The sequence below is a fragment of the Haplochromis burtoni genome, unplaced genomic scaffold (genome assembly GCF_018398535.1).
Source record: "Haplochromis burtoni strain Fernald_Lab_line unplaced genomic scaffold, NCSU_Asbu1 Contig_34, whole genome shotgun sequence".
NCBI lineage: Eukaryota > Metazoa > Chordata > Actinopteri > Cichliformes > Cichlidae > Haplochromis > Haplochromis burtoni.
In genome coordinates this window covers 2,249,622-2,265,663 of record NW_024582395.1, presented here as the reverse complement: position 1 = coordinate 2,265,663, position 16,042 = coordinate 2,249,622, and the positions used below count along the sequence as shown (strand labels likewise).

General features: G+C 39.3%; 1 protein-coding gene across 1 annotated transcript; it reads left to right on the top strand.

Annotated features, from left to right (window-relative positions):
- Positions 1–1,154: 1,154 nt before the first annotated feature.
- On the top strand, positions 1,155–9,797 carry pheta1 (PH domain containing endocytic trafficking adaptor 1). The gene is made up of 3 exons (XM_005919084.3): positions 1,155–1,615; positions 2,077–2,188; positions 4,554–9,797. The coding sequence occupies exon 3, from the start codon at positions 4,586–4,588 to the stop codon at positions 5,480–5,482; it is 897 nt and encodes a 298-aa protein (XP_005919146.1). The 5' UTR covers positions 1,155–1,615; positions 2,077–2,188; positions 4,554–4,585; the 3' UTR covers positions 5,483–9,797.
- The last annotated feature ends 6,245 nt before the right edge of the window (positions 9,798–16,042 follow it).

Sequence of the window (16,042 nt, the reverse complement as noted above, 5' to 3'; positions counted from 1 at the left end):
AAAATATGTTATTCAGACACTTGTTAAAGTATATTAGATTTACAGAGAAAGAGTGAAAACACAAGAAGTGAGGCTGGTGTTTGTATTTTCCATTTAGTCCACGTCAGACCACATCAAGAGACCAGATAATGTCTAGAGTAAAAACAGCTACTCTTAGGACCACATGAATCCCGAAAAGCTACTGACTGTTTAAAACAATGTTTCAGATTAATGCAATACCATGCAAAAGTCTTAAGTCACCAATTTATTTATGTTTTGCAGTGAAAATGGGAAACACTTGCAGTGATTAATTAAAATATGTGCAAGCATACATGAAAATCCAGTAAATAAGGGAGAAAAAAAAACCCTACAAATTTCAACAAGCTTAAAAATTGACGTCTAATATGATCAATTTTGCTGTGCATCATAGCCTGAACTCGGTTAGAAAGGCTTTCTTGTTATTTCTTCAGGAATAGTTAACCAGGTTTCTTAAAGGAGTCTTTTGGATGTTGGGTGTCTTTTGTCTGTCAAGATCACTGCATCAGTATTACTGAAGCAAATTTGGATTCATCACTCCACAAGTCCTGTTGCCATTGCTTTTCAGTCCAGTTCTTGTGAAATGTGGCATACCTCAGCCTTTTCTCCCTGCTTAAGAAAGGGTTCGTGTCAGCCATCCTTCCACTGAGACCATTTCCAAACATTAGCTGGATCATCTGAAGGGATCTCTCAGGATCCTGTTGCTAGATTTTTTTCTTAAGGATATCACTTATAGAGAGTTTTTTTTAGGCCTGTCAGATCATCTTTTGTTCTCCGTTCGTCCAATTTCCTCCATTTTTTAAGGCCACACTGCACAAAGTGTCACGGGAATCACGTTGTTAGTACCAAATACTATTTGAAGCCTTTCAAACTGTGTTATTGTTGGTATTTCAGGTAGATATAATTAATGAAATGGGAACAAATTATATCGTTTTACAACAGGCTGCTGGTAACAAAGTGCCTAAAGAGATACATTTTAAAACCGGTTCTTTGCCAAGTTGTTTGTGATGTAGACACAACACTGGTTAATTCCTTGAGTTAGGTGCCTTTTTCATGCTTGAATGATTCATAGCTCAGTGTTAAGTTGCCCAATAAACAAAAATAATGTCTATGAAAATGGTCAGGCATAAAGACATAAAGAGGAACTTTGAAAGACCTTAGGAAATCCAGGTGAATTATTGTTCAATACATTTTCTTTTTAAATACAAACTCTATTTAAACCCTAAATATAAAGGAATGACAGGTGACTCGAGACTTTTGCACAGACCTGTATATTCAGCAATGCTCCATCCGTGCAGGTGGAGAAGACAGCAGCCACCTTTCCAAGGGCACAGACAGGCGCGCCTGTTTTATATTACTGCTTATCCGGATGACGGCTGTTTCACCAGGATGGCACGAGAGCTAAAGTTAAGTGATCACCCCGCCCTGTCAAGCTGGCGGGGTTAGGCACAACGCGCGCTCTGTTAGTGTGTCACGTGACCGGGGGAAAAGAAGAAAAAAGAAAGAGGCGAGGAAGAGAGAAAGGGAAAAGCAAAAAAAGGAAAAAAAACTGTGGGACTATCCGCTTGGAAGAAGAGGGAGGTTTTCTGTTTACGCGCAGGTAATGAATACTAACACTTAGCTGGTTATTATAATATTGTCCTAACTTGTGAGAGTCCACCTCTAGCAGCTCGTCTGCAGTCTGCCGGCTGGATAGACGTTGGATGCATGTTTGTTTCCACGAAAGAGGCTAAAGGCGTGAAGCTAGTTGGCACTGAGAGATGTGCCTTCAAGCACGCTCGTTCGTGCTGCTCTCGCTGTGTTACTGAAGGCCAGCACGAATTCCTGTAAAGTGCTGATGTGTCAAATGCTTGTGACCAGTCAGCCCTCCTTGATGCTGAATCACTCGCTCCAAAAAAAGCACGAAGCGGTGGAAAAAACTTGCGGCTAATAATCCTCTTAACGTCTAAAACGAGCGAGGACGCTGAACTGGCCGCTTCCTCTTGGATTCTGTCGTTTATGCGGCTTCCTGAGTGTAAAATAAACGTGAAATAAAACTCGTTACTTTGGTCTTTTTTTTAGTATTTAGTCGAGAAGGGCGAAGAAGTCAGAAGAAGTGGGAGACTGTTCAGTTAAGAGCTCCAGATGTGATGGGAGGACGGACGTGGATGTCGGCTGGATATGAGACAAGCACGTAAGTGAGGGATGGGTTTTGTTTGGACGGTCAGTAAGCAAGACATGTTTTTATTTTCTTTTTAGTCTAATTTCAGCTGTTTTAAACTCTTACTTATACTTTTTCCTTACTTGCATATTAATTTTTCAGGAGTAGAAGTTAAGAATCTGTGTTACAAACACTTTTGTTATTCCTTTCTTTTTTTAAATGGTCTGGAGCATTGGCTGTCGAGGCTTTCCGAATGTCTCTCAAAGTTTTTCTTTGGCTCTTTTTCACTCATTTTCAGGGAAGTCTTTTACTTGTTTGTTAGGTCACTTAACACTAACCTATGAGTCATTAAAGCATAAAAAAGGCACCTGACTCAAAGGATGAACCAGTGTTCTGTCTACAACTTGTCTGACAACTTGGCAAAGAACCCATTTTAAATTGTGTCGTCAGGAAATTTGTTACTAGCAGGCTGTTGCAAAGACACCTAATTTGTTCCCATTTCCTCATATGAATCTGTGAAAAATGCCAAAGATAACAGTCTGAAAGGCACACAAATGACATGCTTGCACCAAAGGTTGATTCCAAAAGAGCTATTAGCTGAAAGCATGGTATACAGTGTGTCCCTAAAGCACATGAGGAAACTGGACAAGAGGAGGAAAAAAGAAGAAGAGGCAGGTTTAAAAAAAAAAAAAAAACTACGGCAGATGAACAGTATCTAAAAATGATGAACAGTGCTCCAAAGAAACAGAAAAGAAATCTGACACAAGATCTGAGGGATGCATCTGGCTCTTTAGTTGATCCATCTATTCTTCCATGAAGCCTTATCAGAAATGGCCTCAGTGGAAGAATGGCAGTCAATAAGCCATTTTTTTAAGGAAGGGAAACACAAAAGGCAAAGGAATGCCAAATTACAGAAGAACTGAAAATCAGTGGAAACGGGTCTGATGGAAGCAATTATTAGCGATTACTGAAACAATGATCTTAACAAAGAACACAACAAAAGGCAGCCAACATCCAGAGAGGAGCTCTGAATGTCTTTGACACTGTATAAGCTGTATTTCCTGTCATGTTTGCATGTTTCAGTAAATCACTGCAACTGTTTACCATTGTCCTTGCAAAATATATATAGACATGTGGGGTGACTAGAGACCTTTGGAAAGTACTTATATCTCAGTTAACTAAAATACTGTTTCATATCTAAGTTATTATAGTTTTAATGAACTATAATAAACTTAGTGCATACTCAGTGAACCTGACAGGGAGTAGCCCATACATCTGAGCTTTTTAATTGGTTTCTCCTGTTTTTATTCTGATGTTGGAAGAAAATAAGAAACATGAGTTATAGCATGTGCAAAGGTGAATTTGTCTGATGGGGTATTGATGCCCATTTTGGGGAAACTATCGACGTGGGGTTTCCCCTGTATCCTAAGGCAGTACACATCTAGTTTAAATTTTAAAAAGGAAAAAGAAAAGAAAAAACATTTGTAGAATTTCAAGGACTAGAAAATGAAGGAATCTCGAGCACTCGGAGGAGCCTTGCTTGACCATCAAGGAGCTACAGAGAATACACCAAGGTGGACATCCTGCTCCACCACCTTCCTACGCTCCACTGTCTTCCTTTTTCCAGCCCGATCTTCCACCACATCTTCCTCAATGACTTCCACTGCCTCCCAGACAAGTTTCCCTTCCACCTTACTCTCATGGTCCTCAGATAATAGCTTCATTACCAAAAAGCGAAAGCTATAATACAAACAAGCTATTAACTACTATCAAAATAATAAAGTGCCTTACTTCTGTTTCCTAACAAGAGTAAAATTGGATTAGCAGGAGGTAATCTGAGCCCCAGTTTACAGTTCAACATGTGATTAAACGGCATGTAATGCACTAATCTGTCCATGCTGTGCAAGTTAGACTTTCAATTTGTCTTGCACCTGCAGGGGGTTGCAGTATTTATGTGTGCTACAGCGCTCTGTTGGTGTTATGACAGGCAAAACAAAGTAAATGGACAGTGTTTACATTGGCAGGATGTCTCAGCGGGGAGAAGAAGAACAGGAATAGGTTGAAGTCCACTTTGCAAGCATGTGCCCTTTCTAAAGTTCCCAAGAGTGCAAAATTCAGTCACTCGTTTTTAACTCCTGCCCCACGGCTCTGACCTTTTCTGAAAGGAGAAATGCAAATAGACTGTTATTGAAGAACTTATTATAACTACTTTACAGTGTCAGTGAACCACAATTTAGTATGGTACTGTGATAAAGGTTTTTTTTTTTCTTTCAGCAAACATAGATAAGCACAAGTTAAAGTTGGCAGGAAGTACACTATGCAGGTTCTTGTTGTACCTTTTGAGTATGAGCTGATAAATTTAACCTTGTGATGACCTCTGACTTTGTAATATTCTTAGGTAAATAAATCTGAAACGGAGGAGGGGAGAAGATGAAGCTGAACGAGCGCAGCGTGGCGCACTACGCCACCTGTGATTCACCACCAGACAAGACGGGCTTCCTGTTCAAAAAGGGGGAGCGCAACACTGCTTATCACCGCCGTTGGTTTGTCCTGAAGGGTAACATGCTCTTCTACTTCGAAGAGCGCGACAGCCGAGAGCCCATTGGCGTCATCGTTCTTGAAGGATGCACCGTGGAGCTGTGTGAGTCGACCGAGGAGTTCGCCTTTGCCATCAAGTTTGATTGCGCCAAAGCTCGTGTGTACAAGATGGCTGCTGAGAACCAAGCAGCCATGGAGTCCTGGGTGAAAGCGCTGTCAAGGGCCAGCTTTGACTACATGAGGCTGGTGGTGAAAGAGCTGGAGAGGCAGCTGGAGGAGATCCAGGAGGCTGCCGGAGGCAGCTTTGTTGGGGCTGGAGTTGGAAACCTGCAGGGCAGGCCCAAGTCCTCAAAGCGAAACCATATGGGACGGTCCAGGTCTGGAGCATCTTCTTCTTCATCTTCCTCGTCCTCCATATCATCGTCATCATCAAGTGTCCCTCCCATGTCAGCCTCCTTCTCTGCCCAGAAGAACCAACAGGATGAGCTGCAGCTCATCTCTGGGCCCTCCAAGGAGAATGGTGTTGCATGGAGTAAACCACCAGCTGCCTTGGCTAACGGCTTTGTGGAGGGAGCTTCATCCTGTGCGGTATGGGAAAGCTCCGGGGACCCTGCAAATGTCACTGGATACGGAGCTGATGGAGCGAGGGCTCCGCCTGTGCCTCCCCGGAGAAAAGGTGCATCTCTGGAAAGCCCCGTATGCCCTGGAACCGGCTGCTTCTCCAAACTCCATGACTGGTACGGCAAAGAGGTGGAGGAACTGAGAGTGCAGTGGCTTCAGAGCCAGTAAGCTTACTGAGGTAGATCGCCTCTTTTTCCACAGTATATCATTCCTTCCTGATCATTCTGCAGTGCTTCACCTATCTGAACCCAGCAATAGAGTGAAGTGACTGAATGGAGACTTAACTGCAGTCTTAACTAATGGCAAATGAAGGAAAAAAAGCATTTGAGATTATTTTAAAATCCTGTCAGAGGGGAAAAACTGCCATAAATGTTAACACTATCCTTTGTATAAGCCAAAAAACACAAAATATGCTCTTTGTCCACAAACCGAGTTATATTTGCCAATTGCAATTTTAAAATCATAATTCTTGTATTACAATCATCAGTTTTTCAAAAATGATGCAATGAGTTTAGCCTTGATTGATCCTTTATTAGATACAAATAAAATAATGCAGCTTTATATTTGCTGTGACCTTTTTCCCTTAATAAGAACCATGACGTTTCTCATTCCTTCCTTATCATTCTGCAGAGATTGTACATGCAAATTACTTTTCTAATCATGTGGACATTGCAAAAAACAACAGGTAACTGATAAGGTCACAACAGGAAAGTCTTTTTATAAGGAAAAGGAAAAGCATGAGGTGATTTCTGTTGTGTAATAACAATCTGGAGACGTTGCACAAGACAAATCCACAGAGTTTGAAGTTGTTATGTCACATTAACCACGTTATAGTGCAAAGACAATTCTGCAGCTTTATGATTGAAGTCCCAGTTTTGTGCTGTCCAGCTTTCACCCCTTTTGGTGATGCAACTTTTCAAAGCTGCTGGACTGTTTTTGAATCGTGTTCAACCTAATGAATTGAGGTCCAGGACAGTTTTCATATTTCAAGTTATATATTCAGGATTTTCTGTTTTGGTCAAACTGCCGTAACGCTGAGATACTTCACTATAGTAAGGTGCAGGTGTATGTACTGTGTATGGCCATCGCCAGTATTTTTATTGATCTGGGTGACCTGGCCCTTCAAATCTTTAAATAACCGAGGGTGAGAAGTGCCACAGTCTACTTGAGGTCCAATATTACCTCAGATATTTCGTTGTCATTCTTGAAACAGGCAAAATTCCTCTAACCACAACAATATAAGGTACAAAAAATGTGTTTTCATTTCATTACTAGGCTACTTATTTCCATATTATGCACTAATGATTAAAGAGGTCATGTCCTCTATAGTAGTTGGGATCAATGCATATAACTTTGATACAGTAATCACTTCTGCAGATATTGACTGACTCTGTCTGCTTCAAACTTCCTTTTACTGAAAGCTTTTATGAATGTCTTTAATATTCTGTTCATTTCCACATTTTTATGCTTTCTGTTTAATTTGTTTCTGCGAAGCACTTTGTATCTTTGTTTAAAAAAGTGCTGCATAAATAAACTTTATTATACATATTACAGTTTCTCTGAATTTCTTTAGGATATTTTTGTCTAAACATTTAACCGTTTTCACCTAATTAGACATAATTTGTAAATGTGAGTCAGTCTGTTTTCGCACACAGTTGCACATTTTGTTTGCTTGTGCGTGTCAGCCGTTTTGCTAGGCACGCTCTTTAACATAAGTATCTGATCAGTCAATTGCATGGCAGCAACTCAAAGCATTTAGTCACGTAGACATGGTCAAGGCAACCTCATGAAGTTCAAACTGAGCATGGTTGATCTGGGATTTCCCCCACACTATCTTTAGGGTTTAAAGAGGCTGGTGAGAAAAAGGATGCGTCCAGTGAGCAGCAGGTCTTTGGGTAGAAATTCCTTGCTCATTTCAGAGTTCAGAGGAGAATGGGAAGGCAACAGGAATTCAATAAACCACTTTTTACATCCAAGGTACGCAGAAAAGAATATCTGAATGCAGAACACATCTAACCCTAAAGCAGATGGGTTACAGCAGCAGCAGACCATGCCGAGTGCCACTCCTGACAACTAAGAATAGGTGATTATTAACTATGATAGCTGTAATAACTATCAGACTAATTCACCTAATTTGGAAAATTAAAACATTAATTTCTAGTGCAACATTCAGATCATGGTCAAAATTAAGCACTGATCAGCCTGATTAGCACATCAGGCTGATGAGTAATGTTGTGGGACATATTTGCTTAGGCCAAGCAAAGCAAATATGAGGATCATTTACATCCCACAGCCTATCTGAGTATTGTTGCCGACCATTCCTTGATGATCAAATCTTCTGAGGGCTCCTTCCAGCAGGATATCACGCCAGTTGGTAAAGCTTTAATCATCTCAAACTAGTTTTTGATCACAACAAGTTGTTCACTGTACAGTCACCAGATCCCAGTCCAGTAGAGTTCCTTGTGATGTGGTGGAGCGGGACACTTGTGTCATGGATGTGCCACCAAAAAATCTGCAGCAATTGTGTGGTTGACAGAATTAACAATGCTATGCTGAATTTTTTCATTTGAGGAGATCGACTAATAGAAGCCTAGTACAGCAGCAGCCTTTATTGCTGCTCCTCCTGCTGCTTGTTTTCAGCAGAACCCAAGCTAATTGTATTATATTGTAATTACCAGGAAGAAAAGCAAAACTTTAGTCTCATCTCTACAGTTATAACTCATATCATTGCTTTTCTGTACCCCTGTTTATAGCTTGTCTTTCTCACTCATATCTTTCTCAAGGCCTCTGAAAATATCCATCAGTAATTATCCCTGTTTTAGACCTTTATGTTCACTGCCTGATTATCAAAGTTGACCAAATGTTATTCATTATGTTCAGATTTATGCCTAATGAGCAAAATTAAAATAATACAAAAGTATTCAAGCGAGTTTGAACCTGTTTAAATCCTCCATCCTCCACAGCCTGTCCAATATCCTCCAGGTTACAGAAACTATATGAAGGTCACTCACCTTCATATGGTTCATATGATTCGCTCATATTCTAACAATATTGTTGTCTATGTTTAATTCTGGACAGATTTTTTTCGTAGATGGAACAAACGGTTTTAAGGAATTTTATTAACAGCCCTTTGGGGTACGAGGTGTTGATTTGCAAAGCGGTTTACATGCAGGTCAGGTAGCAGGCCCCCTTAGCACAGTTCTGCTCATCGGAAATAATCCTAAAAGCAGCCAGAGGCAGCAAACTAAAGTCAACCCCTTTTAACATTTTGGGAGAATCTGAATTACAGTCTGGTGAATCGTAGACAGGTCTGTGTGAGTCAGCACTGGCGCTGAAATATGGAAATAGTCTCATGATCAGATCTCATGTGTGCAGAAAAAGGGGCCCATTTAACCTGTTTTTTAAATAATCATCGGAAAGGGTTTTGAGGGATCTTCTCTATATTTTGTGTATTTTCTGTGGCAGTGTGAGAGCTGAGACATGAAGGTCAAAGCAGCAGAATCACTACGCTTTCGGTACCATCACAGCTTTCTCTCCTGTGCCTGTAGCATTGTGACCTGGTCGCTGAAGCTGCTTTCCTTCCTTTCGAGACTCCAAAACCTTTACTCATTTCCACCAGGAGTTTTGTCAAAACTTCAATTAAGAAGCACTGAACTTTTCCAGGTAAGTCGCCACCTTTATTTCCCCCCACAGGCGTGCTTTGCTTCCCGTGTAGAACTTTTGTGCATTGTGGGTGAATTACAATTCACAGTTCAGCACCTGAAGCTTTAATAGGAATTCTGTCTACTGCTCCACCTTTAGTGGCATGACTTTTACAAAAATGCAGGCAAGTAGAGCAGACTAAAGCAAACCACATTGTGATTTTCAACTGGACTCTCTTACCTTCATCTCTCCTGTTCCACTCTGCTTGCACAGCTTCATCTTTTGGCAGTCTCACCTGGCTGTGTCAAAACTTCTTCCTTTGAGCTGCCTGTGAGCATGTCAAATGCATAAAAAGACTCCATTCAAAACCTTACTTGAATAAAATTATGTAAATGTCACCGGCAACATGTATTTAAAATATCATCAATACTCTATCACCACTCTGCAGCACAAAAATATCTTACCTGTCAGTCTTTCGGTGCTTTAATCTATAGAAATGTACCGTATTCTGTACAAAATATGTATTATTTCCCTTTGAGGTATAATTCAGAGGAAGTATAGCCTAAATTCACACAAAATGGGAAAACTAAAGTATTTGTACTCCAGTCACAACCTTGTATTTTACTGTCTCGCTGTGCATATTACTGCAGATCTGCAGAGTGCCTTATGTCTTGATTATCAGAACAGAAACCATATAAATATGAGAGCTAAAAAGCACAGCAGAATTAAAATGCTCAGGTATGATGTGGCATAGTTAACTATAAGTTATGTACAGGTAATTGATAAACTCATAAACATAAGATAGAGTAATTAACAAACTGATCACTGGACTTCAGAGTTCCCTCTCTTAATTAATCTGAATATTCTGTGTGAAGTCCTTCCAGACTTCTGCTCATGAATATCATTAATGCATGCCACCCATCCACATCCCCCATGCAACTGCCACCTGAGAGAACGTTGTTATGATACATGAAGAGATGTGTTTTGCTGCGATCTGGTGTCTGTCTCAAACTTTAACTGGTCAAGAAACTACTTACTTTGCTTGTTGTGACTGCACACTCAGTGAGGTGCAGCTAGCCTTGGGCTCAATGCCTTATTTGCAGAGCTTCTGCGACACGTTAGTCTTGCAGGGTTGCAAGTGTTGCTTACTGCCTGCTCTATTTACCTGCACCTCCTGACCTATTAGTGCCTTCATGAACTGAATACTACCATGTAAGTAGTAAGACATTTAGGACGACAGTGGATTAGATGATTATTTTTACTGTTTGTCTCTTTTTTTCTCTTCCAGAAATGGAGAAGCACATTTTATATAACTGTATGTCTGGTGTCTGATGCGCTCAGTTTCTCACTTGCAAAAGGATTAAGAGATTCTGTAATGGTGCATGTTTGACATTTTCAATACAGAAGAGAGACGTCTCTTTCGTTGGGTTGCCATTAGCTCTGCAGCACATAAAAAAGACACACACAGAAACACACACACATGCATTTTTCTTGAAGTTCATTTCACTTTTCTCCTAATTTAGTTTCGAGGGCGAGCTTCTTGTTTCAGTGTTTTTTAGTTGTATTTGAATATGCATGTATATCATATCAAGACATTAAGGGAAATGCACCTGACTATTATCTTTTCTAGTTTTTGAAATTTTAATTGCAAAGGTTTTACACCTAGTTTGGTTTTTAGTTTTTATTGCCACTTCCTAGCTTTTATATCAGTCTTGGTACAGTATGAGTCTGAATGCATACAGTCATATTAAATAGCTATACAGACACAGACTGCACACATCTCTCCTGCATCTTTGTGAGCTCTTCTGCTCACTAGAGGAGATCTAAACAGTAACACATAAACACATATTCACACTTTGTCTCACCAGCTGCATTTCTAAATTGCAGTGAAATTAAATCATTCTTTAAAGATCTATTTCTGCTTTTCAGAGAATAGATGTGTGAGGTTCTTCAAAACCTGCAAACTGTCAGAGCATTTCCCGGTGGCCTGAAGGTCATTTTCGGCCTGCAGCGAACCGTCAGTGAACATGCATTGAACTTGAGCAGCAAAGTCACAGCAAACACAAGAGAGCTGACGGACCTCTCAGGCGTGACTCTGCAGGGTTCATGGTGAGCACCGAAAAGGGTAAGTGCATGTGGGCTTGCTCTTTCTTTCTGTAAAGCCTTTACATGCTTCTAGTGGAGTCAATCGGCATAATGCTGACTCCTCTAGAAGAAACATGGAGCACAGAAGGAGAGATTGGAAAAGAGGGGAATGAAAAACATGAGCATGAAAACGCATAGTTAGCCTTTTTTTTGTACTCTTGTAGCTCATGCTCAATTTCAGTACGTTCAAGGTTGCATTGTAGATTTATTGCATGACGTATGAAAACTTTTCTGTGTCTGTCCTTGTGGCAGCAGAGCTGATTCTGCTGTCTGTGCAGTGATGCAGAGGGCCTTCAGTATTGCCCATGATGGATAACAGTTTGTTTAACTTCAAGTGTTTTCCCACTTTGCAGGAAATCCCAGAGTAAGACTCACTAATTACTTTATTGAGTCTGCTCCAATGCTGCTCCCAGAGCACAACATACCGTTCTCACCACGGCAGACTGGTAGAAAATCTCTAGATAAGGGGAACTCACACAAAAATGTGTGTGGTGCTCTTGGTTTATATAAATATTTATTATTAAACTTTGGATGTTAAAACTGAGAGACTTTTCAAATTTAAAATTGCTGACACGGAAATTCTAGCATATCCAGTCATGGAGCTGTTCACATTATGTGTGCGTTGTGTTATATTCACAATTACATTATTACACTTGCAGCCATTAGCATATATCTACAACCACAATAGCTGACTTTTGCTCTTTTTTTTTTGGTTTCTTAATTTTGTCATGAAGTCTCATCTCCATTCAAATCACTTTTTGGTTACACGGTTCAGTTCCGTTAGTTTTCATTAGTGCATAACACCATTATCACTGATACATGAATGACTTGCGCAGAAAAGGGGTAGGAGTGATACAGTGTGATTTTATGTTTGTTTGTTTGTTTGTTTTTCAAATTGCAAAATGTAATATTGAGACAGCTTTCATTTTTAGCACATATGGGTACATTTTTTCACAACTCCAAAAGTTTGTTACTGTAATCGCAGACTGAAGGAATATGTGACTGTGCCAAATTAACACTGTCATGCAGTCTGATGCCTCGACTCTGCTGGCTGGATTCTCTGCGGGTGCTTTGGCTTCCTCCTTCAGTACAAAGGCATGTTAGATTAAATTGTGATTCTGAAATGTCAGTAAGTGTGGCTACGTCTGAATTGATGGACTAGTGACCTGTCCAAGGTATATCCTGCCTTTGCTCAGTGACAGAAGGGATAGACTCGAGGAAATGTAAGTTTATTGTGTAAATATCCAGTGATTTTTAACCGATTTCCCTTTATGATACCGTAAAAAAGACGTTTTCTATAAACAGGCACACGCTCCTCATGCACTGCAGGCCGTCTGCCATTAGATGTCGCTGTTTAACAATTTTAGATATGTATTTCACAAATAGCTTCAAACTTTATACTCATACCTGGCAATATAATTTAACGTTTTTACCATCAAACAAGAAATAAACAACGGATTTCGGGTCTCTAGAGAAGTAAAAAGCAAAAACAAAACAGAAAAACACAACAATCCATTGTAGGTCAAGATAAAATATGTCTTCGTTAGTTTTTATTTCCCCTGTCTTATGTGTTAGAGAGAAAGAGAAAATATTAACGTCACATTTAAGTGATCTCCTTACTTTAAAGTATAGCATAGTACAGATCTACTGAGTTAAAGCCACAGCAAACAACATAACACCTGAACATCTGTTTTGTTAATAATATTTTTTTAAATGATCTGCATCCATAAATAAAGTACCAAAATAAAGGTGCAATAACTAAAAGACTTCACCTAAGAAACTAGACACCTTTTGCAGTAACCTGCCCAGGATGGTATTCAATAGGAGCTACTTCCTCCCTGATAATTTCAACATAAAAGTACACTCTTAAAGCTAAACACTGGTGACTCAGAAAGTGTTTTTTCATCTATGTATATCACACCTCTGTCATAAAATCTGTCCTTATGACAGTTTTAGAAGATTATTAAAGGATACATTTACAGCTGTGGATACATCTCATTGAGTGAAATCAGCTGAGACACAATACAGTGTTTGTGTGCATAAAAATGGGTCAGTGGTGGCAAACATATAAGCATGTTTGCACAGGAAATAGGTTGCTGACACTGCTGGGCCAGAGTGATTATAGACCGCCCAGCTGTCCCAAACATCCTGTGTTTGTTGTGAGCTCATTTAACTTCATATTTTTTGTGAATATGCAGTCATACAGGATGACAATAAATTAAATGACATGCGTGTTTTCAAGCAGATTGTGCCTTGTTTCAATATTTGGTGCATATTCCTAAATAGGTTCATATTTGATTGTATCATGTCGAGCACAGTGGCAGTGAAAAGTGGCTGTAAGTAATTTAGTTGGTGTGCACTGAGCTGTACAATTAAGAGACTGATTTCATGCTGTTTTATGCTTGTCTTGCGCCACATGCATGTCACAGGAAAATATCTGACAGCTGCAGTTTGCAAATAGAATTAGATGAGCACATTCAGTTACTGTATTTTTAATAAATTCTGCATTTAAACAGAGCATTTGCTAAATGCAGTCAGCTGTTTAATACTTGCCACGTGTATAATTAATAATAACACGATCTAAGGTGACGATAAATAATTACTATAATGTGAACAGGGGCCATGTTGCATGCAAAGTGAGGATATTGATAGCAAAAAGACAACTGAAAACTAAAAGTAGGCGTGATAGAATTTCAGTTGACTCAAATAAAAATGAAACCTTGACTCTGAAAACCAATAAAAACAAAGTAAAGCACTCTCATAAAACACACTAACAATAAATAAATACATAAATCAAACAGGAAATGTCCCACGTTTTCATCTGTGTAATTTTGGTCAAATTTGTCAACAAGCCCCACATTTCTTCATGATTTCATGTTAACTGCCATCACAATGTGACGTTTGTTTTGTAATAGTCTACTTACTAGAAACACCCAACATATTATAAGAATTAAAAAGACTGAATCTGAAACTAATGAAAAATGAAGTAAAAGTGAACTGTGGAAACAAACTGAAAGGAAAATATAAAGGAAAGTTCATTTGAAATACAAAACAGCAGAAAAAAGTAAGGTGTGGTTTATGTTGATTTCATGTATCACTATTTCATCACAGAGGGTCCTGTTCTCATCTTGTACTAGAGATCTTAAACAGCACTGTATGGGGTTTATTTGCAAGACTCCACAAAGATCGCCTGGTTATCTCTGCTCTTTGCCTGAATTTAAACATAGGACTTTAAATGTCAGCTCACAGGACATTGTTACCTTGGCTGTACCTTTTACCCACAGCAAACTATGGAAGAACTACATTTGAATACTTTCCTGCACACAGATGGAACAAGCTAAAAAAAAAAACTATGAAGTTATCTGATTCCATTGGAGCATTTTAAAATGTTATATTTGTGTATCTGCAACTACTCTTGTACTTTTTCTTTTTCCTTCTGTCTTCTCATTTACAACAAGTCCCTTTAGGGTTGCTTTGGCAACCCCTAAAGGGACCTCTTGTACATAGCTTTTTTCATTTCTGAGCGTGTATACTGTGTCATTGTGACTTTGTGCTCTTAAACTGTATGCCCTTTGTTGAAAAGAAGATCTCAATCTCAATGGCCATCTATTTGAATAAAACAATTTAATTCTACTCTTTCTTTTGGCTGCTTCCTTTAGGGGTCACCACAGTGGATGGTCTGGCTCCAGCTGACCCTATCCATAGGATTCATACATCTGCACTGTTCTCCTTCACTACATCCATGAGCCTCCTCTGTGATCAACATCTTTTGTCCAGTATATCCAGTCTCTCTCTTCTACACAAGTCCAGACCATCTCACTAACTTTGTCCTAAAACCGCTCAAGCCGTCCCTCTGATGTACTCATTTCTAATCCCGTCTAACTTGGCCACTCCCAACAAACATGTAAACATCTTCCACTCTGCCCCCTCCAGCTCAGCCTCCTGTCTTTTTGTTTGTGCCACCGTCTCTAAACCATAGATCATAGCAGGTCTCACCAACATCCTGTAAACCTTCCCTTTCACTCTTGCTGTAATTATCTATCTCAAATCACATCCGACACTCGTCTCTGGGCCTGCACTCTCTTCTTCACTTCTCTTGTGCACTGTCCGTTGATTTCGATGGTTGACCCCAGGTATTTAAAGTCATGCACCTTCACTACCTCTACTCCTTGCAGCTTTACAGTTCACACACGTGTATTCTGTCTTATTTGCACTGACTCTCCATTTGCCCTTTTGGTTGGACATTTCCCGTGTGCCTCCTCCTCTACTCCACCTTCCTCTCACAGTCCAAAGACATGCATTATAGACTTGTTGGTCATTCTAATTTCGCCATGTAAGGCAGAAAAGGTGACTTGTAAATGTACAGTTAAAAAATTGTTTTTACAGAGCAGTAAGACAAGAAAAGTACATTACATTTCACTTTGAATTTTTATTTTCATTTAGGTTTAGTTTCAGTTCCTTTCCTGTGTGGATCTGCTCATTTCAGTTTAGTTTTTATTGTTGGAAAATGTTCTGTTTCAGTTCAGTTTTTATTAGTTTCAGTGTTACTTTTGGTGTTTATTTTTTAATTGGGGTGGCATTTGTCAGTCTATTACAATGCAAACACTTCTCATCATGTAGACATTGCAGTCTCAATGAACATGAAAAAAGCAAACGCTAAAACTAAGCACATTACCTTGGTAGTTTTTATTCTAATGAGTTTTGTAAGCATACAGTTTGTTTGTCTTTATAAAAGAAACTCATTTTTAATTCTTATTTAATTTAAGTAAAATATTTTCCACGCAATATTTTACTTTTGTTTTAGTCTACTGTAATAACGGTGTTACAATTCGGATATTGCCTCCTTAAGATAGAAAGTCTTATTTTGAAAATACAAATGCGGAAGTAGGTTTAATCGCGAAAGCTCACTGGACCGCCACACTTTTTTTTTCTTTTTTTTTT

Bases quoted from the DNA above. Each gene is read 5' to 3' on its own strand.
- pheta1 (XM_005919084.3), top strand. From the start codon at position 4,586: ATGAAGCTGAACGAGCGCAGCGTGGCGCACTACGCCACCTGTGATTCA.